The sequence below is a fragment of the Seriola lalandi genome, unplaced genomic scaffold (genome assembly GCF_002814215.2).
Source record: "Seriola lalandi dorsalis isolate HSWRI2012SDOR001 ecotype SW California unplaced genomic scaffold, Sedor1 jcf7180002054972, whole genome shotgun sequence".
NCBI classification, from domain to species: Eukaryota; Metazoa; Chordata; class Actinopteri; order Carangiformes; family Carangidae; genus Seriola; species Seriola lalandi.
Window position 1 is genome coordinate 1,314,388 of NW_019525660.1, and position 12,407 is coordinate 1,326,794.

General features: G+C 39.4%; 1 protein-coding gene across 1 annotated transcript in view; it reads right to left on the reverse strand.

The window, feature by feature from the left end:
- Positions 1 to 12,407, reverse strand: part of pdgfc (platelet derived growth factor c) — a 45,813-nt gene that overhangs the window by 15,218 nt on the left and 18,188 nt on the right. The window contains exon 2 of the mRNA XM_023397930.2: positions 1,428 to 1,620. Within this exon, the coding sequence (XP_023253698.1) occupies positions 1,428 to 1,620 (193 nt within the window). The remainder of the gene's footprint in view (positions 1 to 1,427; positions 1,621 to 12,407) is intronic.

Here is a 12,407-nt window from a genome sequence, read left to right on the forward strand (position 1 = left end):
GTTTCACTGACAACGACCAGACATGATATGGAAAGAATAATGTGGAAGAGGCATGAATCCTGGATGGCAGCACATTACAGCACTTTAGACAATTGAATCAGCTGCAACCCATCTCTAACAGACCAGAATCAGAGTCAGAATTGCAAACACTTCACTGATCAGTGTAATTGAATGCACAACAACTGACACTGGAACAGAGGCATACTGACTCATGGCCACATATTCCTTTAATTTCCTATTTTCAGTTCACTTCTCATCCTGTGCTGCCACGTCCCTCATCTAAACCTGGTCAGCTCTGTAGAAAACTGCTGCTGTTATTCACCTTGCCATCCATTAGGGGGCTCTCCAGGAATGAATAGTGAGGTCACCCTCTCCCAGCTCTTATCCACCTTCCCCTGATTGGGCTCCTCCATGCTAACCAGTCAGTTGTGATATAGTGATGGCAGGGCACTGAGCGTAATGCACAGAGGGTAAATCGATTGTTGAGGCTTGGAATCCCCATTTAGATTGAATGGAAACAGAGGCAAACTCAAGCAGCAATTGAAAGGGAGCTCCTCAGTAAAGTAAAGGATGTAGTGTATGTATATGTGTTTATGTATTGCCGGGCACACAGTGACGCATGTGTCTTTCGAACAATCACGTGAGCAGCTAAAAATATTGACTGCATCAAATAAAATACGCCGGCCTGAACTACGTCATCGCGGTGTCTTGGGCGAAACAAATCACTCTGCTGCTGGGTTTTCAATATTCACGAGCTGCCACCGCAGACCAAAGGTAATTTCACAAATGGCCAAACTCTGACTCTAAATCTTTAAAGATGGGCTCCAACACAGGCAGGACACATCTTTTTTCTCAGACCAACACGTATCTGGCATGCCAACTGGGGAACACCACATCTGATGAGAGCTGGCCTAGCAAGCACACTGCACATTACTATGTCTGACTGCTGGAGGAGGTTATCCTTCATTCATTCAAGACAACATTTTCATTTAGACAGAAAAAAGTTTTCTTATCCTTCCAAATGAATTGTATAGACCATTTAAAGACTACACTCAGTTTTCTGGAGGTTGGCACATAAGTCAAGAGGAAAAATGATGTGTCCTGATATCGTTTGTGTATGCTAATCCTTTAGCACAAATTATATTGAACCAGAAAGCCAGCCAGGAGGACAGGATCATACAAAATAATGGAATATGTTATATTATAATACTCTATACCATATTTTGTTTTGTCCAATTACCAAGTATCACCAGTCTACTGCTATCAGCCTGTATCTTCGTGTAGTCTGTCAGAACAACTGATTACCAACTGACCATTGTCCCCAAATCAAGTTTAATCTTCCTTCATGAGGAAAAATGAATGTATTTTGAGCTGCTTGTATTTATTTGACTGAGATACTAGTGTCAAAGTACTATCTATGGTCTTACTTGCATAAGCCATCTTCAGGGTCCTCCAGACCAAACCTCTCATCAAAGGTGAGCTGGATCTTCATGTTGCTGGGTGCCACTAGTCTCCAGGCCAACGCAGTATTCCTGGGATAAGTGTGTGGGAAGTCTGGGCTGTGGACCATGCCCTCTCCGGACACTGTTATGATCTTCTCCTGATGGGAATCTTGCACTCCTAAAACAAAGGCCAAAAAGAACAAATAAATCAAGTAATTAAATTGACTGGATCAAATATTTTCAGATAGCAGAGGATTAATCAATAAGCATAATTTGAGTAAAGATGACTTGGTTGAGACACACTACACACTAAGCTTGTAATTTAGATCATAACCAACCTGGGACATGGTGCTCAGTTAAAAAAAGAAGGAAATCATGATTACTTCTGGCTTTTATCTTTGAACGCCTTTTGGTTATAAATTTATGCAACATACTGTACAAACTTACACATAACTAATGCAAGTTGTATGCTGTCTTTTTATCTACAGTCTTGTGTTTAACTGTGCGTTGTTATCATGACTCCATGAATCAAAAACATAAGGGAACACAGCCTGATGAGTTTTACAAGGCTCCTCTCATAAAGCCATTAATGCCCGTTGGGAGCAGCGACTGCAGGGTTTTAATCACTATGATGAAGCTTGTCATTCAGTCCCTCAGGGCTCCATCAGGCCCTGTCACCTTCAGGAGAAAAATTGCCAGGCTACTTCCACCTGAGCCTCACGATTATTGCAATGACAACACCCTGAAGTCTTTCTGATTACAGCACCATTTTTAGTACAATAATGGATCAAATGTAAGTACATGAGAAGACAGATTTATACCATTTTCAATTTTTAAGCAATCAAAATCAATTTACAGTAGCTTTCAGAGGCTACATGTAGCATCAATATATAATTTTCAAAATAACTAATAATACCTCAGTAGAACTGTCATGAACAGTCACCTTATTCATCACCACGGCCACACAGTCTAAAATGATTGATTGTTACAGAATAAGGCTATACTACTATAATATATACTATATGTGCTATAATACTCATTTTGTCAAGCCTAGCTTAGCACAAATACTGGATGTATAAGGAAACAGACTGAGTGATAGATAAAAAAAGTTATGCCTTCCATAAACACATTTAGATTTACATTTTGTATCTTGTTAGCTTGCATGCTAGTACCAGCTCGTTTTTTGTTTCGTGTGCAGAAACAATCAAATTTCTGTGATTTGTGAAGAAATAGTTTTAAGATGTGAGATAACTACACACTACAAATCTTTTTTTTGTTTTCCATGTGCAATGCACATACATTAGAAATCTCTCAAGTTGTTGGAATGGACTTGTTCATGAAGCTAGGCTAGCTACCAAGGAGCTATGTACTGAGGCTGAAACTGATATAGATCTTTTCATGTGACTCTTGATATGACAAAATAAGGACATTTCATAAAATGTTGTACTGCTGAAGCTACATTTTAAGCAAGAAAAATGTCTTTCTGGTTTGTCTCTAGGACCATTTAAAATGTAGAGTGAGCTTATTTGAAAACCCTGCAATTGCACCACAGCATTTTTATATGATTAGATATTAAAATTCAACATTTAGCAGTTGTAAACACACAGTTTGTTTGACATAACAAAAATTGTCAGTTCAACGATATGCTAACACTGGCTCAGCATGCTGTTATTAGTATCAACAGGCTGTGTTGAAATTTGGATGACTTTCTCAGAGATTACACATATAAATTTACTCTGTCCCCTGCCTGCCCTCAATTTGTTTGTACGGTATTTATTTTTGTACCAATGATGATTATTCAATATTCATAAACCAATCCAATATGTCTCGCCGTCAGAGGAACCAGCAGCAGGGGCTTAATGTGCTCAGAGAAGGAGTGTGCTGCTGCAAGTTTGTTGCTGCATTAAACGGATGAGTAACCGTTTCCCTAATGCAACTTGTATAGTCAAATTTATATTTGAAACACATTCTGAGCTTGATTACTCTTTATTTTGCCATAAATTTGATTTAAGGATGTGATTCATACCCAGCGGTGTGATTCATTCTGAGGTTATTTGCTTGCAATAGAAACAAAAACACTGGGAGGTTAAGTTTGTGCCATGTGCTCACCCTGTATAATGTCAAATAACAGTTCCACAGGAACTCTGAGTTTCTCAGGATGGTTCCAAGGACAACACATCTGTCTACAGGAGTGGTCACAGAAAATAAGAAACCAATTTCAGCTGGGCACTGTCTGTTTTTCTCTAGCAGTACTAATTCTGATCATTTAAAGTCAGAAACAAGAAAATTGACAGTTCACCTTTCTGTTTCTTAGCCTGTCATGCTTTCTGTTCTCACATGGCACATATGGTGGTTTACAATGATGAACAGTGACAGATCTAGCTTTTTAAACTATGTGTCCTTGATTTCAGATGGTGGTAGACAAAAGCAAGCTGAAATTCCAACTGTCGCTGGCAGATTTGATCCACTAGCTAGCTAATTTACTTAATGTTATTATCATCAGTCAGCTGATATCTCCAGCTGATTAGTTTTAAAACACGAAACTTGTAAAATGGGTCTTCTATAATACACACTTGGCAACATTAATGATAGGCAGATGTTATTTGCACCCAGGTGTCTGTAGCCAACAAAACTATTTGCACCAAGGATGGATATCTAGTGTGGCTATTTATTTACACATTTATTTTGGCTGCTTAGATTACATATTGTACTTGGACAAGCAACAGAGAGTTTAGATTTATGCTTTATTGTTCATGTTTTCAAATGATTATATGTTTTTATTGTTAACATTACAGGAGAAAAGGACTAACTTGTGTGTTTGGTGAATGTAAGAAACAGGACAGCCACTAGAGCCATAGTTTCAGGTTTTGAAAAGGTGAGTAAAAAAAGAAATGGCCCTCCAAACTCTTTACATGTAGAATATAATTCTTTCTACAGCCCCATACACACCAGTTGCTGTAGATATATTTGTTCACATTTACTTCTCAGAGCACAATAATCATTTTCTAACATCCGGTAATATCTACCTATATCAAAAATTGATATGGCATCACTGCGTTTTCTTTTTTAGTTTTCCTTTTGATTTAGTTTTTTGTTGTGAACAGGGAGGCATCCAACTCTTCACTGATTCAATTATAACCAGTATTTTTGTCAAGATGTACCTTGATGTCATCCGCACTTTCTCTCCTGGCATCCTGACTGATGCTGTCTATCAGCAGATAAAACATCACTGACACTTTTTGAAAGAACAATTACTTGAGATTGCAGATTCACTTTGATGTTTTCATTTGGATTTGGTGGCGAGCCAGGTGGGAACAGACTGAATGACATTGTGCCAGATGCAAAGAAAAACAAAGCCCAGGCATGACTTCTCAATGAACAGGCTCTTTCATAACTGTGTGAAGAGTTTGGCCTCAAGTATAAACTGTCTTACCAAATAAGGGCCATTTTCTCCTGGCAAATCACACTTTTTGCAAAATCATACATGCACTCCTTGCAGACAGAAAATACACAATAAAGCAGTGGATTAAAGAAAAGCCGTATTTTGTGGTTCAGGACTACACCTTTCTCAAGGGTTACTATTCAAAGAAAATGAACCAAACTTTTTCTACCTGCAGACAATATTTCTTTGATGTCTTTACAGAAATTACTGAAAAAAAGCGGCTGATCGCTCTTTTAATCTGTGGTGCAAGTAGCTGCAACAGACCAGATTTGATTGACTGTTTTTATATCCATTTGCTCAGCTCAGGAGGAAACAAGCCGATAGCTTTCATGCTATTAAAGCTTGGCCCTCCATCACAATGACATGTTTTTAATTACATCCCCATTAGTGTGGGCTCTAACATACAGGCTCATAAAGTACATAATGAATAATGTGAACAAAATATGTGATTCTTCAATATATGACTCAAAATGTACTGTATTGAATGTGCGACAGTGCATGTACATATGGTATTAATAAAAGTGGCCAAACAAAAAAAATCGACAAAAATCTACTTGCACAATTATAAATAGATGCCTGCTTTTCTCTGGCACACTCCGTACATAATTGCATGGGAAAATCTGTTAAATATCAACTGAAATGCATCTTTATTATGACTGTAATTAAAGGGAGAATCTGAAAGGAAAATGTGAGCTGGATGTTGTAGAGAAAGATGAAAAGGAAGACAAAAAGGCCTGAATAAGAGCATTAGGTCCTGATGAAAAGGTAGTCCAGAGTACTGCATGGATGAAATCATACTTAATCCAAAAAGTCTGCAAATATCCTGCTTAAACCTTACACACTCTTCACAAGTAATTTCAGTAGGTGGGGGAACAATGTGTTTGCATTCCTCATTTGTTCAGGTCTTTGCGCAAGAAACTCAAGAATGAACTATCCAAGTGATTCTTCGCTGTGGATCTTTTGTTCACTTGCATCAAAGCAGAAACTCCTTCAGAGTGAGCTCCTTCAGAGCACATCATCTGAAAACCAATATTTGATTAAAGCAGAATCCACAAGGTCAAAAAAACAGAAAAAAAGAAAAAAAAAAAAACAGCTTCCGTCCTTTTTTCCTGAAGCTTTCCTTTATCTTTTTTTTAATAAACAATACTGTCTTTTCATGCTTCTCTCTTTTCAACCTTCCCACTGATATCCTCCCTCTCAGATTTACCCTCTGTGTACTGTAAAATGCACAGACACGCTACCACTCAAGCCGGATTCTGGGCGTAACTTTGACTTGAAAATGACCTCACTCTTGGGGTTAACCAATGTCATCTAATGATCAGAGAAGCGGTCCCCTAGAGTGAATTACCTCAAACATGACTTTTCCTTGACCTACTTTTTTCCTCTGTGAGGAAAGTAGAGCTGACTATTAAGGGAGGAAGTGACTCTGAATAAATAGGAGCCTATACAGTGCAGCCATTGTGCTTTGTTCACACGTTAGTTGGTGAAACATTCACGCTGTTAAACATTAACCTTTCCAGTGCCAAAACAATTATGGAGCATGCATGCAGAGAGCCATGGACATAGCACTGAATAGCTATATCAATTCTACTGCTACTACTAGTGATGATAATAACAAATATTATAACAGTATTAAAAGAGTAATATATATAGTAACATACACAGAAGACTACACAATGATCATACAGTAGAGTAGATTCGGTACCCCCCCACCCCCATACACAGACTTATGTGCATATACATACCCAGATGCATTAATAAATGTTAGATGCCTTCAAGCAAAGATTAACTAATAAGAGCAGCCCCTTTGTCCAGACGGCTGCATGTTTCTCATATTAAAGCAATGGGAGGAATGAAAACCATCCGCTCTGGCTTCTGTTAGGCTCACTAAATTCATCTTTCTTCACATGATATCATTACAGTGCCTCACTGATCTTACTACATGTGTCTTAGCTGTGGAGTTTATCATCAGGTGGACATAGCTCTGGCTTTCTTCTGGAGAATGAGGAACATTTAGGCCACATTACTCATAACCAGTATATTCTCTTTCAATTGGTTCTGACTAAAACTTGAAACAAACAAAAAAAATGAATTCCCAAATGAAATCAAATGGGTATAGATTACACTGCCACAGGGTTGTATTTGCTCAGTAAGTTGGTGAAATGATTATTTTCACACATTATGGGCTAAAGATCGGTCCAGTACTACACTGTGTTCTCCCAGCAGCCTTATGCATCACAGGTAACCATTCACGACAGCTATTTCCTGTCTGGTAATCGACAGCCGAGTCACTGTGACACTTAATCCAAATTGTTTTTAATTTCAGCCGTGTTACCTGCTGATCAAAATGAATGTGAGCCCCTTAGCAACAGAGTTGAAGCAGCTTTGGCCAGGTGATGAAACTGTGCCTAACAAAGAATTCCCTTTTTTCAGTGCATGCGTTTCAGGTTCGATGCAATCACTCCAACATCTGTTGCTTATTAAGACGGTGCAGTGGTTACTACAGGTGCAGTAAATTCCCGACCCTGCTTAGGATATTTATTGCTTTTGGGTTTACAGTCAGTCGGGCAAAAAGAAGGCTGAAACACGCCATGGGAATCTTCCATACCATTAAAAAATAATTTGGCTGCGTGGGAGCCTTCTGCAGCGATTTAATCTGCCAGGCATATGCTCCTGTGTGTTGGGCTGAAGAGGAAGCAGAACAGGTTTGACACCCAAATTCTCTGCAGAGGTGGCTTACATAAGGGAGGAAAGGAAGCAAGATTTGATTCATATATGTGACTGATGAATGAATGTATGCATGTTTAAATACATAAAGTAGATCAGAATATATCAATATATCCATTTCCACTCTATGTTCAGTCTCTGTAAAGGATCATTTATTCATTGTAGGTATTTAGCGTGATCCAATGTGAGCTGTGCATACCAATATCTTTATCATATGCATGTAGTGTCTTTGGCAGTTTATGCATTTGAAAACAAAATGTGTGCACAACGTGTGTATATTGATTGTAAGTGTTAATGATATTCTCTCTATACATTTGAAGATTTTTCTTTAAATCCAGTACAGTTGATTGACAGCATGGACAAAGCTGCAAAGCCTTTGCTTATCTCCACATATGACTGGCCCAGAGATTAGACACTATCTTATGGCAGAATGTCACAGATAATATTGATCAATGTGTCCATCCAATGCTGCCAATGCTGTATGACCAGCTGAAGAGCCCTTGAGCAAAACAACAGAGCTGTACTCACAAATAAAATACATGATGATGGTAATGACGTGTAATTAAGAGTCATTATTGGCCAGCTTGGAGAGAAACCCAAGTCACTGTCCTGCATCTATGGCTGGAAAGAAAATATCCATGATCTATACTCAGCGTTCTTTTCTTGAGGCATTTTTAGTCAAGACATCTGTTTTAAATCATATTCTGGTGTTTTATATTATGCCAATGGTGTCAAGAAATCTACACTAACACAGCTAGACATAGGGAGTGAAAATACACTTGGTCCCCGATCCTCTAGGGGGCTCACCAGTACTTACTGTACTGTGACGGACAACTGCAAGCAGAGCTCTCAGACAAACTGTTTTGTCTCTGACAGAAAGAAGGAAAATACTAATGTGAATTATTCAACAGAGTACAGTACTTCTGTCGACATTCCTTCTCTTACATTTTAAGCGCTGTCATCAACAGGTGGACAATTATGACCCGTGAAAGCTTTTTAAGTCGAGGGGTCAAAGGACACAGGAAGTCTCAAGAAATTTAATCAGTCACCAGCACTAAAAGGACTGAACACCTTGGATTGCTGTGTTGCAACATAATAATGTGATAGTTTATTGATCCATGTAATTAAATGCTCCATTTTCATGCTGCTCCATCTACAGGGAGGCCACACCAGTGACCCCCTGAGGGGGCAGGGTGGGAATGACCTGCTCAGGGACACTTCAGCTGAGCAGATCATTTCCACGCGGATTGCTGTTGCACCCAGAGGTCGCCCGACTGAGGGGCAGTCTCTCTACATGAGGTCAATCTGGCCAAGTACGAAGGAGGGACATCTGTTGACACCTGCTGCAGTGGCAAAACAAAACATCTGCGGATCATATCAGATGGCCCAACCTGATACCACAAGTTTGAGTTTGAGTGTGTATGTGTGTGTGTGAGAGAGAGTGTGTGAGTGTGTGTACTCACTTTTTTAAAAATGCGGTGGATGTCCAACATAGGTTTTTGGGAAAATACACAGACTACACCTGTATATGAACTGCTAAATCAGTATACAATGATGCAGCAAGAACCACATCAACATCTGGAGATGTAGGATCTTAAAATCTTGTATTTATGTATGTAATATGTGAAAATACATTAAAGACCAAATATAATGAGCCTTAAACTTAGCTCACAGTTGCCAGAAAATAATTAAAATACAAACCAACATCCAGTTAATTCTTCCATAAAAATTGACTAACATAAGAAGTCCTCGAGTCCATGAAGGATTTAACTCCCATAACTGCTATGAAATGTATCCTTAATGCAATGTACAAAGGGTTATCAGAGAAATGATTACAAATTGTGATAAGGTTTTGTAGCCACAGCTGCAGGTTGTTAATGATAGTAAAAGCATGGTGACGTGAAAGTACATGTGAAGTTGTGTGAAAAAGCCGACACACCAAAGCTAAACTGAAATCTTTCAACCCCTCAGGCTTTGGCTGCATCCAGCACAGCGAATGAAACTCGTCACCACACAACAGCTTCTCCTCAGGTTACGATGGTTCCCCGCCCCTCAATGATTTCTTAGAGCCTCTAATTAGTGCCCACACTTGTGTTTGGCATCCAGAAGAAGGAAGATTGAGTGTCAGTCTTTTCACTACAGCCGTCCATCTGTATTGACCCTCTGGAATTCTGTGTCTGAGCCCCTGAGCCTGGATTTAGACATGATATCAGCACCAAAATCAGTCATAAAGTGAGAAATAAACCATCCAGGCTCACTTTCACTCTCTTTCACTTATGAATTTAACTGCACCAACAATTACAATCAATTCTAGTTCAAGTCTCTCTTATTTAAGGTGATAATCTATTGAGATGATCACCGACTCTAGTAAATTAAAAAATTGTTACTCATTATTAGCAAAACATCTGGTGGCATTGGCATTGATTTGTTGGGATTCAAAACAAACAAAAAAAACAGCTTGACAGATGGCAATAGAGTGATGGCCATCGCAATGTAAAGACAAGAGAGGTGCCAATTGACAATCTTAAGTACAAAGACATCACAGCACTACTGACCTTAATTGAAAAATGACCTGTGGGACAGCAATAACCAAGAAAAGTGCTTGGTAATAACCAAGAACCAGAACAGTTGCCAAGGGCTTCAATAAAGAGAACCTCAAATGCACAAATATATTTCATTTTTGTTTGCCTGCAGGGCCGTACAACAAATTACAACTGTGTATAGGCCTTTGAGTCTCTCTGTTCCTCTCTTCAAATCACAATCAAGCCCTGTTCCTTCATTAATGCAGAGTTCCCATATCAACCTCAATTTCCTTGTCAGCTGTCAAACTCAGAATCAGTATCAAAGTTAATTACTGTTAAATGGATGGACTGATAGTTTAGCAGAAAAAAGAAAGTAAAATGGCTGTGAAATGTTTCTCACAAACATTAGGAGACGGGCCTAACCTCCCCTTCTGGCTAGAAACCAGGCGTTGACAGATGAACCACGTCTTTTTTAAACCTCTCTCCACAGCTGTGGACGACAGCTCCAGGCTGCTTTGTAGTCACATCTGTGAGCCGGACAGCTGGATGTTTGGAGAAAATTACAGTTTGATCTGTGGCGAGCCAGATTGGAGGACAGTTTTGCCATACCAGACCTAGACACTACTATTAAGACTGATCAAAGATTCAGGTTTTGCAATGAATGTAGCTGAGAGGCTTGATAGCTGATCAAAATCCACTTTGTAGCTCCCTGGCTCCAAGACAGAAACTCTCAAGCCTGCAATGAACAGCTTGGAAGAGGTCAATAATGTTTTCAACTAATGATTTCTAAATTGATCTGGGAGTGCACATATCTGTGCTAGAATCTCAGTAAAGCTTAGGTTGCAACTTGGATAAATGCCAAATTCACACACTGGGAGAAGTTTGTCTTAACACATCTTCCTCCACTTGTCCTATTACTTTAATCTTATCTTAAATCATGGAAATCCAAGTAACATAGACCTCCCAGTGCTCAAAGTTAAACCATTGTAGCCACTGAGTAATATTCATCTAAACACAACAGCTGTCTACAGTTCCAAAAAATTATACAATTTACACAGCAAACATAACCTTCCAACAACCCTTTAAGGAGCTTGGAGCAATGCAAGCAAATCTGAGTAAAGCCTTTAGAGGTCTGATTAGATTTTCAGCTGTGGCAAATTGAATGATAAATCCAAATCTGCAGACAAGGAGGCAAGTAAAAGAAAATTTTAATTGTGGCAGTTTAAGAATGAAATTCTCTAGTCTCTGGCTGTGCTTCCAGATACAGATCGATTTCTTTAAGCGGGTTGCCCTGGATCTCTAATTACTGCCACCCCACCAAGCCTTCCTAACCTTTTGGCCCAGCTGTCTAGAGAAGAGGAGCTGCAGTGCAGAACCCCGGGTAATGAAAGTGTGTTCCTTTCAACCTCTACGTATTTACCAAGGGAGGGTTTGCTGAGCACAACTGCTCTTTTCTTGTAACATCGTACACTCATGCAGATACAGGCCTGTTACTATCCACTACAGCCATGGTTTCTTGCTTTGGTCAAAAGCACTGTGACGGCAGAAAGTTGTTGAAAGAGGTCAAGAGTGTGTCTAATTCACTGTCCGGAAATTCTCACAGGACTCAAACTGACAGCCCCCTGGTCACAAGTTTGCTTCCAAAACAATTCGGCTACCAACAACCACCCACCCAGGCCACTGTTTACCACCATCAATGCCGAAGCCAAATGCATGTCCTCCAAACCCCAGGGAACAATATCTGAGCATACATGCCAGCATCACGACTTGCCAAATGGCTGTCTTTGCTAAACCAAGCAAGTTTGTATGTGGATCTTCATAGTTGACATGAGTAGCAATTTGAGGATTAGAAAATGGGAAAATTGATGTTTCTGAGGGGAAACGTCTGTAGACGGGGGCAGTGTCTTAGTGTCTGCAGGTTAATTCCCATAAGAGGGGAATTCAGTTATTGTATAATTGCAATGTTCCTCACAGAGCAGCTCTCTATGGATCCATTCATTCAAGGGTTTCCACAGGATTTGTATTTCAATCATTATGGCAGCACTGTTAAAAGAAATACAAAGGGGTGTAGTGTACACCGTCTTTGAAAGCAAAACTCTGAAACTCTAAATCTTTTGATGAATTGCCTCATTTCATTCTCTCCCTCTACCTTTCTTACTGCTCTTAGTTGTGTTATCAAATGTGAACGTATGAGCCTAGCTAAAATGATGCAAAATATCCACAGTAAAATGACAAGGCTGAGTAAGATCACCACAGCTGTGCGAGTTGTTATAC